The 22373-nt window shown below is 36.1% G+C and overlaps 1 protein-coding gene across 1 annotated transcript; it reads right to left on the bottom strand.

The window, feature by feature from the left end:
• Positions 1-5061: 5061 nt before the first annotated feature.
• On the bottom strand, positions 5062-6009 carry LOC119540741 (olfactory receptor 12D3-like). The gene has a single exon (XM_037844706.1). The coding sequence runs from the start codon at positions 6007-6009 to the stop codon at positions 5062-5064; it is 948 nt and encodes a 315-aa protein (XP_037700634.1).
• Positions 6010-22373: the final 16364 nt, after the last annotated feature.

Genomic DNA, 22373 nt, shown 5'->3' with positions numbered 1-22373 from the left:
ACAATTATATGGAAATTAAACAACACACTCCTAAATAACCAAAGAAGAAATAAAAAAGGATATTAGAAAACAATTTGAGATGAATGAAAATGAAGACATAACATACCCAAACTTATGGAATACATATAAAGCAGTGCTTAGAAAGAAAGTTACAGCTATAATTGCCTATATTAAGAAAGGAGAAAGATCTCACACCAAGAACCTAGCCTTCCACCTTAAGACATTGGAAAAAGAAGAGCAAACTAAACTGAAACAACCAGAAGCAATGCAATAAGAAATATTTCAGTGGAAATTAATGATATATGGAATAGGAAAATAGTAGAGACAATCAACAAAACTGAAAGCTACTTCTTTGAAAAGATCAACAAAATTGACAAACCTTTGGCCAGAAAGACCATTAAAAAATAGAGAGAAGAATCAGAAATGAATGAGGGGACATTATTACCAACTTACAGAAATACAAATGATTATAAAGGAATACTATGAACAATTGTAAACCAATACATTCTATTACCTAGATAAAATGGACAACTCTCTAGAAAGACACAACTGTTGGAACTGACTTGAGAAAATAGGCAATCATAATAGCCTTACAACCAGTGATGAGATTGTATTAATAATCAACAAAACTACACAAAAAGAAAAGTCAGATCCAGGTATCTTCCCTGATGAATTCTATCAAATATTTAAATAATTAATACCAATTTTTCACAAACTCTTCCAAAAAATTGAAATGGAGGGAATATTTCCTAATGCATTCTATGAGATTAGTACTATCCTGATACCAAAACTAGACAAAGACATCACAAGATAACAAAACCGTGGACCAATATTTCTTATGAATACAGACATTAACATCTCCTATAAAATATTAGCAAACTGAATCTAGTAACATCTGAAAAGAATCATATAGCATGACCAATGGGATTTATCCCAACAATACAAAGATGGATTAATACGTAAAAATCAATTAATGTAGCATAAGTTATCAATGTAATAAAAAACAAGAACCACATGATTATGTCAGAAAATGCAGAAAAAGCATTTGACAAAATCGAATATGTATTTATGTTACAAACACTCAGCAAAATAGGATGAAAGAAATTTCCTCAACCTATAAATAGCCACAGCTAACATCATACTTAATGGGGAAATACTGGATGCTTCCTTCATAAGTTCAAGAACAAGACAAAGGTGTTCACTCTCACTACTTCTATCGAACATCGTAGTTTGAGCTCCAGCCAGAGCAAGCAAGAAGATGAAATAAATGGTATCCATATTGGAAAGTGTCTGTTTCCTCTCTGCTAAAACAAATAACATACAGTAGGTTGGTTTAACAATGGAAATTTATTGGCTCATGGTTTTGAGGCTAGAATAAGTTCAAAATCAAGGCATCAGTAAGGCAATGTTTTCTCCCCAAAAACTGTCATTCTGGGGCTGGCATCCAGTTATCCTTGGGGCTCCTTGGCTTTTCATCACATGGCAATGTTTCCATGCTTTCTCCTTTCTCTTCTGGGTTCAATTGACTTCCAGCTTCTAGTGTCTCCCAAGTCTTCTATCTCTGTGTCCAATTGTCTTTACCTATAAGGAATTCAGCCACATTGGCCCAATGACCACCCTCATCAAGACAGTGTTGCACTGGCCTAAGAATGGATAAATGGAATAGACATGGTAGTCCAGAAAAATAATACATCTATGAGCAACTAATTTTTGATACTTGTGCCAAAACCCTTGAATGGGGGAAAGAATAGTTTTTCAACAAATGGTGCTGGGACAACTGAGTGGCCACAGGCACTCAATTTACAAAAAGTAAATCAATATGTATCAAAGAGCTAAACGTTAGAGGTAAATCTATAAAAACTGTTGGAAGAAAACATAGGGGCAAATCTTAATGACCTAGGATTTGGCAATGAATTTTTAGATATAACACCAAAAACACACACAGCAAAAGAAAAAAAGATGTAAGTTGAACTTCATCAAAATTAAAAACTTTGTGCATCCCCGCAACTTCTCTAATAAAAAAATAATCCTTCTGCATAAACAGACACTATCAAGAATGTGAAAAGACAGCACACAGAATGAAAGAAAGTATTTGCAAGTCATAAAATAGATGACAGTCTTGTATCCAGAATGAGGAAGAACTCCTACAACTCAATAACAAGAAGACAAAGAGTCCAATTTTAAAAATGGGCAAAATATTTGACTAGACACTTTCTTAAAGAAAATGTACAAATGAACAACAAGCACTTGAAGAGATGCTCAACATCATTAGTCAAGGAAACCTGCTGACTGTGGAGGAGTGGCTGTACCCAAGCCCAGATGTGCTGATGCCTCCACACCATCCTTCCCATCTCGTCTCTTCATTCAAGAGAACAGGTGTGGTCCACTGTGACTAATGAACACTCCACCCTGGGAATGACACCAGCATCGTACCATCACCTTGAACACCTGCCTCCAGGACAGGGACAGACAGACAGAGCTTGGGAGGAAGAGAATACTTACTTGCATCCTTCTGTACTGTTTGAATTTTTATCACATGCAGGCAATTCATTTTTATTTGTTTTATTGGATTTTAATACATAAAGTCAAAATTGTACATAAAAAACAGTTGTAAAGGTAAAACTCAATAAATTTTCATTAACTGAACACACCCATGCAGCCAGTCCCCAGATTTAGAAAAAAAGTATTAGCAGTACCCCGGAATTCTCACCCCAAGGACAATCAGGATTTTCATTCTAAGAGCAGAAATTAATTTTGCCTATTTTTGTACTTTATAAAAATGACTTTTTAAAACTCAATATCTCCTTTAACTGTATATATATAAATTCTGAACTAAAATATGTATATATTGAATCTCTTGTGCAGTAAACAAATGAAACCAAAATAAGCCATACAATGTATAAAAGCTCAAACTTTATATTTATGTTGCAAGTATAAAAGATTTTCATCAGGCCTTCTTACTCATTTTTGAAAATTCCAGAGCTAAGTACAAAAGCAAATTTTAATATAAGTAAATATTCATTTTTCCTTATCACTCTAGTTCAGATACATGTAAATAAATTTAGCAAACCTCCACAGAGTTCTGTAATCATATTTCTATGGCTGTACAAAGTCCCTCTCCACCAATAATTATTTAGAAGCACCCATATCACGTTATTAACATAATTTCTGACTTAGACTTTTATGAAAATGAATATGGTATGTGTAAGGGAGAACCATAAAGAGACACCGAAAGATACACAGAGAGAGAAAGAGACAGAGATAGAGAGACAGAGCAGCTTAAGTTGAAGACAAGAAAGATAATCAAAGACCCTGGGGACTATCAAATATCTGTGCAGATCAATAAATTTACTGGAAAAAAATCAACAGTTGAGCTTCTCCTTTGTTATCATGCACATAGAACCACGAAATAATTCCCATATTTTTAGCTGTTGTGTGTGAGTGCGGGTGTGGGTGTGAAGACACAATGTATCTGAAGACAGCTCCAAGATCAAAAGAAAATATTTGAACTATTTTCATTATTCTTAATATTAACAATATCTCTAATATCGTGTGAGCCAGTTCACCTATACTGTTATACCATTGGGATAATGGTATCAGGTATCTAATAGAATATTGCTTCTACTTTAAATAAACAATTTCTATTCATGCTAAATTTTATTTCCATTATCCTATAGTGTCTACTTCCGCTGTTATATTCTGCCTTACTTGGTCTTGATTTTGTCATTGCCATTCTTAACTGGTTGTTTCTGCTCTTATCTGATTCTTCTTTGTAAAGTATAAACTACCGAAAGGTGAAGAATATAGTTTATTCATTACTACCATTACCTGAAAAGTTTCATTGAATCAAGTCGGAGAAGTTAAATTGTCACAAATAGAGTTGTTTCTGAGAGCAAAGACTATATCCTTATCTCAGTCTAGAGGTCTTAAAAATATTGTTATGGGCATAAAGAGAATGAAGTATAGGAAAGAAAACTAAATCCAAACCTTCTCCACTATGAGTAAACTAAATCCAAACTTACTTCTCACCCTTACTATGTCCATATTCTGGTTTACTTATACAACAGACATTTCTTTAGAGTTAATATAGATAAATAAAAATTGAGAATCATCCTTGATACCTATCTCACATTCCACACATACAAGTTGTCAGCAAATACTGAAAGTTGTGTGTTCAAAATGCATCCAGTGTCTAATTACTTCTATCACCCCTACCACTATCACCCTCAACCTTTATTAGAAGACAATAAGGGAATCCCAATGAATTCCATCCCTGCTCCCTTACTCTATTCTCAACACAGCAGTCAGGGTGATTCTTTGAACACAGAAATTAAATCAAGTCATTTATTTGCCAAATACCTCCATGTCATCCTTTATTACCTAAAGTAAATGTGAAAATACCCTAAATGACACAAACGATGCCCATGACATGATCACCATCAGCTCTGTGCCCCCAACTCCCACCACTCTCTCAGTTACCCAATGGCCTCCAGGACATTGTCCATCTTGCTTTACCTCACAAGCAACAAGCACACTCTTCCCCAGAGCTCTTTCACATGCTGCCGTTTCTGCATAGAATGCCCTGTCCTCAGATACCTGCAGGACTCGCTCCTTCATTTCTCTTGAATGTCAACTCAGCGGTCACCTTTTTGGAGAGGACTTCATCAACCTAAACCTACAAAACAGTGCCCACCTCAACACATTGTTCCTTCCTTACCTTTCATAACATGTATCACCTACTGACCAAGACATGCATTTATTTATCCATTCTTTCATTGTCAGACCCATCAACTAAAACTTACATGCATGTTCTCATGGCATATCCTCATGATTTGTTTTCACTGTAATACCTTGAAGACTGCCTGCTCAAAAAATACTTAGAATGAATGACTAAATGAGCAAATGAATAATTATTAGTAATTAGACTCATTTAAGTGAAGAATTTGTTACCATGGTACAAATTTCTGAAAGGAAAACAAAATTCAAGAATTATATTGATTTATCAATAGATGAGAAAATGAATGTCATAAAATTCACACACAATTTTCATTTGTTCTAGTGTCACCACTGGCCATCCTTAGGCAAATAGGTCCTCCCAAAGACTTTCCTCAGGGCCAACATCACTTCCTTATTCCTAAGGGTGTATATTAGTGGATTCAGCACTGGGGTCACAGTAGTGTGTATGATGGCCACAAACCGTTCCTGTATTACAGAGGAGGCAGAGGTAGGAGGGATGTAAGTGAGGCCCACAGTACCATAAAAGAGAGACACCACCATGAAATGAGAGGCACAAGTGGACAGAGCTTTGTGGAGGACACTGCAGGATCGGTTCTTGAACAGAAGGAAGCTAATAATGTACAAGTAGGAGAGTAGAGTGAGGAAGCAAGCTGCCATAGCCAAGCTGCAAGTGACAATGAAAATGAGCCACTGATTCAGCTGAATGTCACCACATGCCAACTCCAAGAGGGGCTTGACATCACAGAAGAAGTACTTAAGTTTCTGAGAGTGGCAAAAGTTTAGGTGTGCTGTCATGACGGAATGTATCAGAGCATAAAAGAAGCTGGTGAGCCAGGCAACAGCTGCCAACAAAACACACAACTGGCGGTTCATGATGACAGTGTACCGTAGTGGATAGCAGATGGCCACAAATCGATCAAAGCCCATGATGGCCAGCAAGATGGCCTCAGTGCAGCCCAGAAAGTGGAAGAAATGCAGCTGAGTGATACAACCTAGGAAAGATATGGCCTTGCGAGTGGAGAGGAGGTTTGACATGAGCTTGGGCAGTGTCACCGAAGAATAGCAGATATCCAGACAAGAAAGATTTCCCAGGAAGAAATACATAGGTGAGTGGAGTCTTGTCTCTGTGATGACAACCACTAATATGGCCCCATTTCTGAACAGGTTTATCAGATATATGATGAGGAAAATCATGAAGATTACAGGTTGCAACTCCTGAATACAGGTCAATCCCAACAAAAGAAAGTCATTCACTGTAGTGGTGTTTTCCATTGCTTTGGGGAGGAAAGATAATAGTGATAATTAGCAATTATGCTCCACTATATCATGTAGGGTTAAGTAGAGCAAGGTTATCATCTGGAAGGATATATGGATATATGTTGAGTAGAATGACTAGGAATGCTAGAGTTGTATTCATTTACAACATAGACATGAAAATAGAAATATGTGATAAATTCTGATTCAGTGTGATGTAAGTGGTACAAGATACTCAGAATGTTGTGAATCCAAAAAACAGCTCATTAGAAATAAAGTTAAATATTAAAAGACGTATTAAAATTAAAACAAAACTCAGCCTGGTCTCACCTCTGGCATAAAAATTAATATACCTAATTAAAGTCCATCAAAGACACATTTGTAAAAATTGAAAACATGTTTTAATGAAGGTTTAACACACAATTATTATTTCTGGGAACCAGTCAGAGCATGACAGTCACTTAGACCGAATATCCTTACTTGCCTTGAAAGAAAGAAAGGAAAGGAGGGAGGGTGGGAGGGAAAAAGTTCTCCACAGCATGAGCCTTCATTGAATATAGAATACACTGAACACACACACACACACACACACACACACACACACACACACACCAACTTCAGATAACATGAAGGCAGAGTGAATTCAGACCAGCAGTATTGCTAACAGCAGTTACAAGAGTGGATTGCAGCTGCAGGGTGCAGGAAGGAAGAAACCAAAGTCTTGAGAAATCTCGGACATAGGAGAACTCTGAAGACATTTGAATACAGTTAGCCCTTGAAAAAGTGTCTTACACTGATTGTGGATGGCTATGGAAATATCAGTAAAGAGCGAGGCAAGATAAAGTTACTGAGAAGGAAAGGTAAAAAGACTGTTGACTGCAAGGAAAGGGGGCCCTTGAGCCTAGAGCCTGGAAAAGCTACCTTATCCTCTCTGCTCACAGAAACCTCTTGATACTAATTTGTCCCAGATAACAGAACTTGTTCAAATATGAACAATAAATAGGAAAATTTTTGCACCCATGTAAAGGTATAATAAGAAAAATAGGAAAATAGAAAATCAATATCTCAACAGAAGAAATTTTGCCTGAAAAAGTTTGTGGTAAAATATAGAAAACTGCAGCACAACATTCCAAACAGAAACAACTGAAACCATAAGAGAATATTTTTTACATAGGCAAAGAATATGCAAATGAGCAAAACAAAATAATTTCAACGATACGTCATTTTGACAAAGATTAAAATGTTTACGACACTATATTTGTTTGAAGATGTTAATTACATACAGGTGGGATGTAAAGTGATTCAATCTCTATAGGGTAATTTACCAATAAATATCAAAAATGAAATGTTCACAAACTTTGAGCTAAAAGTCCACATAAAAGAATTTGTTTTTCAGATGGTTTGCACATGTCAATAATTATATATGTACCATGATATTCATTTGAGCATGGCAAAAGATTGAAAATAGGTTAAATAACCATCCTTCAGGGACTGGTAATTAATTCTCAAAACAAAAGCAATCCTAAAAGTAAATGAGGCTGCTCTGTATATTGTGTACTTAACCACAGACACACATACAAAACACAAACACTCTTATACAAATGCACATATGCAACTATACCAAAGCTTTTCTAGCAAATGACTTGTGCCCTAAGCCCTCTTGCTATTATACCCTGCAGTTTCCACAACCTAGATTAAAAGCGATTTCCCAGTTACTTAATCTTACTTGCTCCATCTAATGGCAACTCCTTTCCATCAAAAATTCTCCTTCCAAAGTAACCTTTTTTGTTCAACCTACTACCTCTGCCAATTCTACCTACTCTACTCCTGTCCATACACACCTAAGAATAAATATATCTTTTTTGGGTCTTAAGGGAATCCAAGAATCAAAGCTGTGATAAACTGATCATTTCCTTGAATAAACTAACAAAGAGTCTGTGGGCTCACTGCCTCAAAAGACAAAGAGCTTATATCTAAGAATAAGAATGAATCTCAGCAGACTTGATTCTTATTTTGACTAGAAAATAAACAAGCTTAATCCCCTCGGAATCTCTCCAGACATAAATGTCTTGGGACCTCCTCTCAAAGGCCATATTCTCTTTATTCTTTTTCTCTTTTCATAAATATTAATTCATTTTCATTCTATACTGTGCTACAGTAACACTGTGGCACAATTAACAACAACAACAACAAAATACTTGTGTAGAGCCTTGTGCTGTTTTCAGTAAAACAGAAGGGAGAAAAGAATAAGAAACAATATCACGGTGCAGCTCTTACCCTTGGGAACCCTAACAGATACAAAGCTGTCATCATTTAGAGAAATATATTCAAACACTAAAAGATGATACAGTTTAAATTGAGTGCTGTGAGCACAGAGGAGATATATGATCCAGCTTGAGACTTGCCCAATGAGGAAAAGCAAAATGAAATAAAAATTTTAAAAACAAGACAGAAAATTCTTTAAAAGCAGCTAGCAGGAAAGATAGATACCTTCAAGGGAGTAACAGTTAGACTGACAGCTGTTGTCTCCATGACAATAATGGAAAGCAGAAGTCAGTGAAATTATTTACATACATATATAATTGTATTTAGAGTTAATATCTATCCAAAAAGAACAGTATATACGGAAAGTACATGTTTCATTAATGTAAATGAAATAAGAATTTATTCAGACAAACAATAAATTATAAGACTTACCATCTGAGGTGATTCACTAAAAGCAATCCTGAAGAATGTAATTCATATAGACAGAAAGAGAAATCAACTGAAATGTAAGAGATGCAAGAAGAAGTAAATTCGAAGTCACTGGTCAATGACTGGTAAATAGAAATAAGCATTGACTGTAAAAAACCTAATGATGCTTGTTGGTGAAAAAATATACATATTTTTAAAACAATAGCATACAAAAGAAAATGCATGTTACAGTTTCATGGAAAAAAAATACAAAAGAAGAAAACAGTGCCAAACTTCTACAATGGCTAAAGGAACTAAACAGATGACATATTCAGTCAAACCAAAAGAAGACAAGAAAGGAAAAAAGAAAAAAGACAGAAGAAATTGAAAGCCCAAAATTGAGCAAACATTTGTTCATAAAAGTTTCCATGCCTAATAATTATAATAAATATGAATGGACAAAAAGTCACAGTTCAAAGACAAAGATTATCAGGCTGGATTTTTACAATGTGTGGTGATAATGGGTTTTCCCACTTCCATGCCTCCTCCCCATCCATCTGCTTAAGCCATTTCAAACCAATTTAGTTCCTAATGACACTATGATGATTTTGGAATATAATTCCATCATTCCTGAATGCCATGCATCTAGGAGAGTTCATCACCCTGGGAAATTAAAGAGAATGCTAAGATTTCTACAATCACGTACTGGCGGGGAATTATCTAGGAATCAGAGGAGAACTCTACAAATGCAAACATTATAGAGTTAGAGTACCTTAGTTTGCCAGGTCTGCTATGACAAATACCTCACACTGGAATTGTGTGGAACTGTCTCACAGTTTTGGGAGCTTAAAGTCCAAAATCAAGGTCTCAACAGGCCATCCTCTCTCCTGGAGTCTGTAGCATACCGGGGCTGGCTTGCCACAGTCCTTGGGGTTTCTTTGCTTGAATTGCTGCCTCCATCTCACAGGGCAAGCTAAACACAAAGTTGATCTTCAAAATCCTACTACTTTCCATAATGTACCTGTAGGTACCATTCTCTCTAGTGCACAAGGGTTCCTTTTTCACTTGCACTACAAATCCTTATGTCGTCTGGCATTATGTAACTTTCTACTTTTTGACAATATGATGCATATGAAGTGGTGGCTTAGAATTGTGTTAAATGCATTGCTCAGATTACTAGCAATTTTGAACATCTCCTCTAGGAGGATATTTTTTTTGTCAACCATTTCAGTTTTGTCTTCTATTACTATGCCTGTCTTTATGTTTTGCACATTTTCTTAACTAAGATCCTGTATTTTATTATTCATTTGTAGTAGTTTTTAAACAGTTTATACATTTTTGATCACAGAACTTTTAGTTCCAAAATATGAAGTATTTTATTGAAAAGATATCCTTAATTTTATCATAATAAGATCCATAATTTCTCAGGTTATGAATTGCATATTTTGAAGTTTCTTTAATAATAATTAATAATAGTCATTCCCCACTGCTAAACCATCAGGATATTCTCTTATACTTTTATATTAACTGTAAGTTTTAAATTTCAAATTTTGTTTCCTAAGCCATCTAGAATTCACCTAATTTTCAGGGGCAGAATAGAAATCCAATTTTCATTCTTCTGCATTTAGTGATGTGGTTTTTTCCAAACTATTAATGCATTTTACCATTCATTGTGGTGTCACATTTACTACACACTGGTTTTTCATACAAACACTTGGATCTGTCCCTGAGACCTCTATTTTAATCCTGTGGTATTTTTGTTTGTTTTTACACCAGGAACATGACTTTCTATTAATAGGTCTTGTAACATGCCTTAATACCAAATAAAAAAATTCTCTCCTTTTTTTATTTTTTATTTTTTTTGCCAAAATTAACCTAGAAAATTGTGAATAATACTTTCATGTAATCTTTAGAAATTTTTCAAGTTAATGGCAAAGAATTTACAAATTATTTTGGAGAAGAATTGATATATTTCAATGTCTCCCAATCAAAGACATGCCCTAACTCTGCTTATTCAAATCTTCTTTATGCCTTAACAGAGTTTATTTTTCCATGCTTTTATTTGACTGAGACAAATGTGTGTTTTATTCCTTGCAGTCTACTAATGTGTTGAATTACATTGCTAGATTTTCTAACGTTGATCCATGCTCACATTTCTTAGGTAAATATCACTTTATCATAAAAATTTCAAAGTCATGTTGTTGGATTCTTCTGGCTAATAATTTCTTTAGGTCATTTGCATGAAAGTTTTCAAATGAAATGAGGCTGTGATTGCAATATCTTTATCCTGATTCAGAATCAAGGTTATGTTAATGTCATGAAATGATTTGGAATGATTTCCCTCTGAGTATATTTTATGAAACAGTTTATATAAGATAGGAATTCTTTGTTATTTTTGAGGATTATATAACTCAGCTGTTGAAATCCTATGGGCCTGAATCTATTTCAGAGTGTAGTTATTTGATTATCATTTTAATTTATTTAGAGATTATTAAGTTAGCTGTATTTTATATTTACTCCTGAATCAATTTTGGTGTTTCATATTTTTCAGAAATATTTTCAGTTTGTCTAGGCCTATGTTTATCTGTAAAATTATTTTATTAATTTAAAATTTCTCTGAGTCCATGGTTACTATCACTTTTATAGTTCTGTATTTTGTTCACATATCTTACTCTGTATTTCTTCATCAATCTTGCCAGATGTCAACCTATCTTACAAATCTTTTTAGAGAATTGGCTTTAGATATTGATAACTACCTTCTATTGCCTCTTAATCCTAGAAATAGTAGCACTAGAAGCTTTAGGATACCAAACATACTACTTCCTGCTTTCACTTGAAAATGATTTCCCCTTGAAAATCAGGATTAATCACTCTAACCATTATGATGTCCCTTTCTTTACCTGGTGGTTGAACGGCATGAGGAGGCAAAAATGACTAGAAGTCAGCCACAATTTCCATTCTTGCACACTGTGGAGTAAGTAATCCTTCCTTGAAAACTAATACACAGACTAGCACAAAGACACACCATTGGGAAGGCAAACTTTGCTTCAGTGTAATTGTAAAAAAGCCAAGAAATACTTCCACCCCTTAGCTAAGAGATCAAGTACACCAACTTTGAGAAAATCAGCTCCTCTTTTTGGCCTCTGAGTCAGATCACCTACACATCCTTTAAGACAACACCCTAAACGTGCGAGATGCTGTCTCCCAGCTGCTGCAGTGACTATGTCTCCAATGGGCCATGCCTCCATTCTATCAGGCAACTAGATGTAAGCTTATTGACTATCTTTATTTATTGCAAAACACTTTTCTTGTTGGGATATGTTTTGTGTGTTATACTTTGGCAATGAATAAAGCATTCTGTAATCCATATGTAGTGATGCTAACAGAAGTATTACAGTCAAGAAAAGTAAATCTATATGAAACTTAAGGATATCTTCCAATGTGAACAAATCACTCTCCCAACCATTTTTGAAAGGGTCTTCACACAAGTCACATATTGGGCCAAGAGAAGGAGGTTGTTGGCTGTTCCTCCTTGGGTTATGGTGTCACATCAGTGACAGCATTGGCATCTGCTGGTAACTGTTGGTCATGCACAGTGTTAGTAACCACATGAAACTTGTGAATTTAGTCAATATTATTAACATTATGCACAACTGTAATTCTCCCTTCATGGCTGTTCTGTTCCTGATCTCTTTGGATAATAACTATGGTGACTAGAGAAAGAAGATTCCAGAAATCCGCAGGTGAGTCATCTTGATAACCTGATTACTTAAAGCTTCCTTGTTAGTATGTACACACGAGAGAGAAATCAAATGGGATAGACCTTCCCTTTCTGTCCTCAGTATGTAATAGCAACTTCCTTCATCAAATAAGAATAATCCTTATACAAAACTAAGAAATCAATCAGAAATGCAACAGGAAGAGATGCCTCACACTATATTTTAGAGTTGTCCAATTACTTATTTTATATATTCATCTGTGATCTCTTTTTCTCACCCTCTTTCATGTGCACACACATACTTTCACATAAACTTAAATCCACATATATTCGACTATTATCTCTCAGAGAAGAATTCAAAACTCTTCTAGCTGGCAGCTTTTGCTACAAGCACAACTGTTGTTCGTCTTTCAGTTTTCAGTCTAAATGCAAAATGGTCCTTGTTCCTTCACTCACCACTTCCAACAGTCTTAGTTCACCATCAAAAGTTCTTTCTCCATTCTCCATTGCTATTACTCCTGCTATTACTGTGTTGACTTAGCCTCCATTTTTCTCTGCTCCTTATACATACCTAAGGATATATATAAACCTTTCCTGCATAAAGGAACTTAAGAATTAGGGAAAAAATTATTTTTTTCTCTCTTTGAAGGAAACTATCCATGACAATTATTAGTGAACAAAGCCACTTATCCATTTTTCACTGTTACATGTGGTGGATGCTGTTGGTGCCACACTCAGTTCCTATTCAAATGGCTTGTGTGCCCAGCTCCTAGCTGCTGTCAGTGAGGGGCACAAAGAGCTCACAGCTCTCTTTCTTAGAAGAATGCTCTCATTAGAAAAGGAGCCAGATAGACAGAGGCCAGTGGCCAAACAGCACCAAAACCCAGACCCCTCCCTTAAAATGGGAACAATTCTGTGATGCAAAGTGTGCTCAATATCCCCATGGTACAAGACCAAAACTAATCTTTAGACAACACCTTATCTTTGCTTAACTTTCTTAATCTGCCCCATCTTGCTTCCCACAATCCACTTGTGTTGATAACCCTCCTCAAGTAAATCACTCTTAGAGGAATCACCATATCAATTTCTCTTTCTTGGAAACTGGCTTAATGTGGTAATATTAGAGATTCATTCTCAACTTTATTCCTCTCTGGTTTGGGAATTAAGAGTTTAAAATCTCTGTTTCAGGTCAGTGTTCTCCAATGAAACAAAACAAATAGGATCTCTCTCTCTCTCTGTCTCTCTCTCTCACTCTGTCTCTCTCTCTGTGTCTCTACATATCTATCTATCTATCTATCTATCTATCTATCTATCTATCTATCTATCAACTATCCATCTAACAAGAGATTTTTTTCAAGGAACTGGCTCCTGCAACTATGGTGTCTGGTATATCTGAAATCCATAAGGGAGGCCTATAGGCTAGAAACTCAAACAAAGTTGAAGTGATTGTGAACCAGAGTCATCTCTTCTTCAGGAAATCTCAGTTTTTTGAGTGTAAGGCCTTCAATTGATTTGATGAGACCCTCCCACACAATCAAAGATAATCCCCTTAAAGTCAACTGATTGTAGATACTAATCACATCCACAAAATACCTTCACAGCAGCATCTAGACTAGTGTTTAATGAAAAGACTGAGACACATAGCATAGCCAAGTTGAATACAAAATTAATCATGCCCACCTGCTTGAACCTTCCTACAAAAATGCACTAGAATCCAATCTTCCAAGCATATAACCCCCATTTTATTCTTCTTGTTTAATATCATTTGGTATCATTATAGGTCACAATATTAGTATACCATCCCTCTGTGAGTAGAGCCTGATTTGAGTCGCTACAAGACTAATGGGATACAAAACAAAACAAACAAAAACAAACAAACAACAAAAAATAAACATAAAAGAGAGAAGTCACAGCCCTGGCACTTGGTTTTATGAAATCCTAAGATTAGATACAAAGATACAAACCTGGGGAAGTAAAAGGATGTAAAAATAAACAACTTGTGTATACCAATCACAAGAAAGCAAGAGAGAATATACTAACATCAGGTAAAATACACTGTAAAACAAAATATAGACATAAAGAGGAACATTTTATAATAATAAAAAGGAAGACACGACAATTAAAAACACATGCGCACTTAGAAACAGGGCACAGAAAAAATGCAGCAAAAACTGACAGAAGTGAAGGGAGAAATAGAAAAGTCAACAATGATATTCACAGACTTCAATATTCCATTTTTAATAGTGGATAGAACCAGTGGTAAGAAGATCGATAAGGAAATAGAAGGCATGAACAGATAAACCAACTACACATAACAGACATTATAGAACATTCTACCCAACAACAGCAGAATGTACTATATTCTCACATGTTCATAGCCATTCTCCAGGATAGACCATATGCCAGGCATTAAACAAACTTTAAAAAATTTCAAAGGGCAATAATAATGCTATCTATTTTTCCAACTTCAATGGAATGAAATTAGAAATCAAAAACAGAAGAAAATGTGGTAAATTCACAATCATATGGAAATTAACACACTCCTAAATAACCAAGGAAGAAATTAAAAAGGATATTCGAAAACAATTTGAGATGAATGAAAATGAAGACAAAACATATCCAAACTTATGGAATACAGATAAAGCAGTGCTTAGAAGGAAATTTACAGCTATAATTTCCTATATTAAGAAAGGAAAAAGATCTCACGCCGATAACCTAGTCTTCCACCTTAAGACCTTGTAAAAAGAAGAGCAATCTAAACTTAAACAAGCAGAAGGATGGCAAGAAATATTAGAGCAGAAATTAATGAAATATAGAAAAGGAAAATAGTAGAGACAATCAATGAAACTGAAAACTGCTTCTTTGAAAAGATCAACAAAATTGACAAACCTTTGACTAGAATGACCATAAAAAAAAAAAAAAGATAGAAGACTCAGAAATGAATGAGGAGGCATTTTTACCAAACATAGAAAAATTAAAATGATTATAAAGGAACACTATGAACAATTGTATACCAATACATTATATTACCTAGAAGAAATGGTCAAATATCTAGAAAGGCACAACTATTGGAACTGACTCAAGAGAAAATAGGCAATCAGCATAGCCTTATTACCAGTGAGGAGACTGTATTAATAATCAGAAAAACTACCTAAAAAGAAAGACCAGATTCAGTTGTGTCCCCTGATGAATTCTATCAAATATTTGAAGAAATACTACCAATTTTTCACAAACTCTTAATCATATTTCTATGGCTGTGCAAAGTCCCTCTCCACCAATAATTAGTTAGAAGAACCCATAATATATTATTAACATAATTTCTGATTGAGATTTTTATCAAAATCAATATGGTGTGTGTAAGGGAGACCCATAAAGAGACACCAAGAAATACACAGACAGAGAAGGAGACAGAGAGAGAGAGACAGAGCAGCTTAAGTTGAAGACAAGAAAGACAATCAAAGACACTCAGGACCATCAAATATCTGTGCAGATGAATAAATGTACGGGAAAAAAATCAACAGTTGAGTTTTTTTTTGTTATTATATACACAGAACCACCAAATAATTGCCAAAGTTTTGGCTGTTTGTGTGTGTGTGTGTGTGTGTGTGTGTGTGTGTGTGTGTGTGTAGAGACACAGTGTATCGAAGACAGTTTCAAAATCGAAAGAAAATATTTGAAATATTTTCATTATTCTTAATATTAACAATTACTTTCATAACTCTAATATCATGTGGGCCAGTTCACTTATACTGTTATACCATTGTGTCCATGGTATCAGGTATCAAATAGAATATTGTTTCTACTTTAAACAAACACTTTTCATTCATGCTAGATTTTATTTCCATTAACCTACAGTATCTTCTTCTGCTGTCATAGCCTGCTTAACTTGTTCTTCATTTGATCATTCCTATTCTTATCTGATTGTTTCTCTTCTTATCTGATTCTTCTTTGTAAAGTGTAAACTATCCAAAGGTGAAGACTATGTTTTATTCATTATTACTCTTATTACCTAAAAATTTCATTGAATCAAGCCTGGAGAAGTTAAAGTGTCACAAGTAAAGTAGTCTCTGATAACAAAGACTAAATGCTTATCTTAACCTAAAGGTCTTAAAAATATTGTTCTGAGCATAAAGAGAATGAAGAACAGGAAAGCATAACTAAATTCAAACCACCTCCACTATGAGTAAAGCAAATCCAAACATACTTCACACCCTTACTATGTCCATAGTCTGGTTTCCTTATACTACAGACATTTCTTTAGAGTTAATATAGATAAATAAAAGTTAGGAATCATCCTTAATATCTATCACACATACCACACATATAAGTTGTCAGCAAATATTGAAAGCTATGTGTTCAAAATACTTCCAGAATCTAATTACTTCTACCACCCTGTGCTGGTTTGGATGTATTATGTCCCCCAAAATGCCAATATCTTTGATGCAGTCTTGTGTGGGAAGAAAATGTATTGGTGCTGATTGGGTTGGAGACTTTTGATTGGATGTTTCCAAGGAGATGTGATCACTCAATTGAAGGCAAGATCTTTCATTGGATAATTTCAATGGAGGTGTCGCCATGCCCACTCAGCATGGGCCTTGATTAGTTTACTGGAGCACTGTATAATCTCAGAAAGAAGCACTGAGCTTGCTACAGCCAAGAGGGAAACTTCAAAGAATGCACAAGAGCTGAGAGAGGGGCTGCAGATGAGAGACAGTTTGAAGACAGCCATTGACAGCAGAGTTTTGCTCTGGAGAAGCTAAGAAAGGACAAATGCCCCAAGATCAACTAAGAGTGACATTTTTGAGGCCCTGAAACCTCGAGAGAAAGTCCTGGGAGAAAGCCATTTTGAAACCAGAACTCTGGAGCAGACACCAGCCACATGCCTTCCCAGCTAAAAGAGGTTTTCCAGACACCATTGGCCATCCTCCACTAAGGGTACGCAATCGTTGATGACTTACCTTGGACACTTTACAGCCTTAAGACTGTAACTTTGTAAAGAAATAAACTCCCTTTATAATAGTCAATCCATTTCTGGTGTTTTGCATTCCATCAGCGTTAGCAAACTGGAACACACCCCTACCATTATCACCCTCAACCATTATTAGAAGACAAAAAGGGAATCCCAATAGATTCCATCCATGCTCCCTTACTCTCTATTCTCAAATCAGTATCCAGAGGATGGTCATAGAGAGGAGTGGAATCTACTCAGTCCCCTGGAGCAACTAATAAACAAGCAGGAACAACTAGAAAATAATTTGGAATAACTGCTGGGTGACAACCATGACTGTCCATACATCCTACATCAAACTAGATTGGGAGGAATGCCTGAGATTGTAGCATAGAATCAGTAACTAAAACCTGCAGAAACACGCGAGAGCCCTTCCCCCCGCCCTAGCAGGCTAAGCTACAAAACCTCGCTGTGGTAGACAGTGGCATGGCACTCCCCAAGTGAGCAAATATAGCTCCAACTGGGGTTTTAATTAACAAATGTGGATTGCTGAATACAAGCTACAAATCCCAACAAACAGACAAAGGCTTTTAGTGATGACTGACTTTAAAGGATCAGAAGCCTTATCTGTCTCAGAAGGGGGAGCCCAGAAGACCAGGCATTACCACTGGCTGATAAATGAAACTGGGGTCTGTGTACTGGCTCCAGAAGGGGGCTCTCTGTCCCTTTTTCTCTTGCTCTCAACCCGAGGGGCTTACAGGAGAAAGCCTCAGCCATTTTCAGTTCACAGTGCTCTAACCCAGATAGGGGTGGAGATAACAGAGTCAGAGAGACAATTCAAATGCAGATGTTAACTCCCTAGTGGGTGCATCTTCCCTAAGAGTAAGGAAGTGGGGCCTAACTTTTCCTTCAGAACCAGACCCCAGAGCCTGGGTGAAAGAGCAAAAACAGAAACTGAAGTTGCCACACCTCCTTACACCAGTCAGGAGCAACAGGTTGACAGGAGCCACTTGCTGGGAAGGTTAGGAAAAGCACAGCAACTAGAGACCTCACTGGAAAGTCTGTCATTCTTCTAACATACACCTTGAATATAGCCCCATTCTGAGACCTGAACTCATGCTGGTCTGAGAAAATCTGATTGGGGTAACTGAGGAAATCAGATGCCAAGACGGCAGAAAACTAGAATCTACACTAGGAAAAACAAAGATGTGGCCCAGTCAAAGGAACAAACTTACACCTCAGTCAAGATACAGCTGAGATATTGTTTCACTTTAATGAAACAATCTATTAAAGATTTTCAGAGAAATATGTTAAATCAAATTAAATACCAAATCAATGAGTTCAGGGAAGATATAACAGAAGAGATAAAGGCTATAAAGTAAACACTGGGCAAACATAAGGTAGAAATTAAAAGTTTGGAAAAACAACTGGCAGAATCTATGGAAACAAAAAGCACAATATAAGAGATGAAAAACACAATGGAGGCATACAACAGCATATCTCAAGAGGCAGGAGAAAACTCTGAGGAACTGGAGAACAAGACGCCTGAAATCCTACACACAAAAGAACAGATAGGGAAAAGAATGGGAAAAAATGAGCAACATCTCTGGGAATTGAATAACAACATGAAGCACATGAATGTACATGTCATGGGTGTCCCAGAAGGAGAAGAGAAGGGAAAAGGGGCAGAAGCAATAATAGATGAGATAATCACTGAAAATTTCCCATCTCTTATGAAAGACCTAAAATTACAGATCCAAGAAGCACAGCACACACCAAAAAAAACAGATATGAATAGACCTATGCCAAGACAATTAATAATCAGATTATCAAACATGAAAGACAGAATCCTGAAAGCAGCAACAGAAAAGCAATCCATCATAAAAAAAAGGACGCTTGATAAGACTATGTGCTGACTTCGCAGTTGAAACCATGGAGGCGAGAAGGAAGTGGTGTGATATAATTAAGATACTGAAAGAGAAAAACTGCCTATGAAGAATCCTGTATCTGGCAAAACTATCCTTCAAATATGAGGGAGAGTTTAAAATATTCTCTGACAAACAGGCAATGAGAGAGTCTGTGAATAAGATATCTGCACTACAGAAATACTGAAGGGAGGACTACAGACAGTTAGGAAAAGACAGGAGTGAGAGGTTTGGAACACAATTTTCGGTGATAGTAGCACAGCAATGTAAGTACACTAAACCAAGATGACTGTGAGGATGGCTGAAAGAGGAAGATTAGGAGCTGTTGGACACCAGAAGGAAAGAGGAAAGATAAAGACTGGGACTGCATAACTCAGTGAAACCTAGAGTGCTCAACAATTGTGATGAAATGTACAAATACATTTTTACAAGAGGAAGAACAAATGAATGTCAACTTTGCAAAGTTTTAAAAATAGGGTGGTGTTCCAGTTTGCTAAAGCTGCCACAAGGTAAAACACCAAAAATGGATCAGCTTTTATAAAGGAGGTTTGTTTGGTTAAAAAGTTACAGTCTTAAGGCTATGTGTCCAAGGTAAGTCAACAACAATCGGGTACCTTCACAGGAGGATGGCCAATGGTATCCAGAAAACCTCTGTTGTCTGGGAAGGCATGTGGCTGCCATCTGCTCCAGAGTTCTGGTTTCAACATGGCTTTCTCCCAGGACATTCCTCTCTAGGTTGCAGTTCCTCAAAAATGTCACTCTTAGTTGATCCTGGGGCAGTTTTCCTCTCTTAACTTCTTCAGAGCCTGCTTTCAAATGCCATCTTCAAGCTATCTCTCATCTGCAGCTCCTTTCTCAGCTCCTGTGCATTCTTCAGTGTCCCTCTTGGCTGTAGCAAGCTTGCTACTTCTGTCTGAGCTTATATAGTTCTCCAATTAACTAATCAAGGTCATGCTGAATGGGAAAGCCACAACTCTATGGAAATTATCCAATGAACGATCTCGCCCACAGTTGAGTGATCACATCTCCGTGGAAACAGCCAATCAAAAGTTTCAACCCAATCAACAACAATACGTTTCCTATCCTCACAGGACTGCATGAAAGATAATGGTATTTTGGGGGACATAATACAACGAAACTAGTGCAGATGGTATTGGAGAAAAAATAAAATCAATGAAAACTGGAGACTATAGTTAACAGAAACATTGTATTCATCTTCCTTCAATGTAACAAAGGCAATAGACCAAAGCTAAATGCCCATAATCGGGGGACATAAGGAAGGGAATGGGACTCTTGGCATTGGTGATGTTCTCTGACTCTTTTATTCTACTTTACTTTAATTCTGTCTTTCCTTTCATTGCTATTAAGATGTCATTTTTTTGTTCATTTCTTTTTTTTTCTTTAGTTTCTCTACCTTCTTTGAGTCTTCCTCTTTCTTTGTGGAAGAAATAGAGATGTCCATATATAGATATGTGACTATGACTATACAGGGAACCATCAATTATTTACTCATCATGGAAAGTATGGTGGGTGAACAGAACAATCAAAAAAATGAGATAATGAAGAAACATTGAGGGCACTACATTGAATGAAAATAAGGCAGAAACATAAGGACAAATATTGCATGGTTTCACTGATATGAACTAACTATAATATGTAAACACATAGACATGAAGTATAAGTTAACAGGACATAGAACAAGGCTAAAGAATGGGGAGTGGTTGCTTATTATGAGCAGAATGTTCAACTAGGTTGAACTTAAGTGTTTGGAAGTGGATATAGGGGATGGTAGCACATTATTCTGAGAATAACTAATAGTGATGAATGGTATCAGAATGTGGTGGAAAGGGTAAGCTCAGAGTTACGTATGTCACCAGAAGGAAAATCAGAGGTTAAAAGATGGGAATATATAAAACAGTGAATCTTGTGGTGGACTATGTCCACGATTAAGTGTAGAAATATTAGAAATCTCTTTCATGAACCAGAACAAATGTATGACACTATAACTACAAGGTAATAATAGAGGGGCATATAGGGAAAAGTATAACTAATGCAAACCATGTACTACAGTTAACAGTATTTTAATATTATTTCATCAACAGTAGCAAATGTACTATACCAATACTGTGAGTCAATAATTGAAGTGGGGTGGTTAGGGATATGGGAGGAAATTAGTTTTCCTTTTTTGCCTATATTTCTTTTCTGGAGTAAGGAAAATGTTCTAAAAATTGGGAAAAAAAAATTGTGGTCATGGATGCATAGCTGTATGATAGTACCATGGGCTATTGATTGTGCACTTTGGATCTTTGGGTAATAGTATGGTATGTGAACAATCTCAATAAAATAAAATTGAAAAACAGGAAAGAATCAAGATTCAGTGTGATTCTTTCAGCACAGAAGTTAAATGAAGTCATTTGTTTGCCAAGCACCCCCATGTCATCCTTTATTACTTAAAGTAAATGTGAAAACACCCAAAATGATAAAAAAGATGCCAATGACTTGATCACCTTGAGCTCTGGGCCACCATCTCCCACCACTCTCTCAGTTATCCACTGAACTCCAGGACATTGTCCATCTTGCTTTTCCTCACATGCAACAAGCACACTCTTCCCCAGAGCTCTCTCCCTTGCTGCCATTTCTGTATAGAATGCCATGTCCTCAGATACATGCAGGACTCACTCTTTCATTTCCCTTTAACGTCTGTTCAGAAGTCACCTTTCTGGAGACCACTTTATCACCCTAAACATACAAAATGGTGCCCACCTCACTGTTTCTTCTTTACCTTTCATAGCATGTCTCACCTTCTGTCCAAGACATACATTTATTTTTCCATCCTTTTATTGTCTGACCCATCAACTAAAACTTAGATGCAGGTCTCATGGCATATCCTCATGGCTTTTTTTCATCATCACACTTTGAACAATGCCTGCTCAAAAAATGTTTAGAATGAATGACTAAATGAACAAATGAATAATTATTAGTAATTAGACTCATTTAAGTGAAGAACTTGTTACCATGGTACAAATTTCTGAAAGGAAAACAAAATTCAAGAATTTTATTGATTTATCATAGATGGGAAAATGAGTGTCATAAAATTCACATGTAATTTTCATTTGTT

The sequence above is a fragment of the Choloepus didactylus genome, chromosome 7, assembly GCF_015220235.1.
Source record: "Choloepus didactylus isolate mChoDid1 chromosome 7, mChoDid1.pri, whole genome shotgun sequence".
Taxonomy (NCBI): Eukaryota; Metazoa; Chordata; class Mammalia; order Pilosa; family Megalonychidae; genus Choloepus; species Choloepus didactylus.
This window is presented reverse-complemented; position numbering and strand designations above follow the sequence as displayed.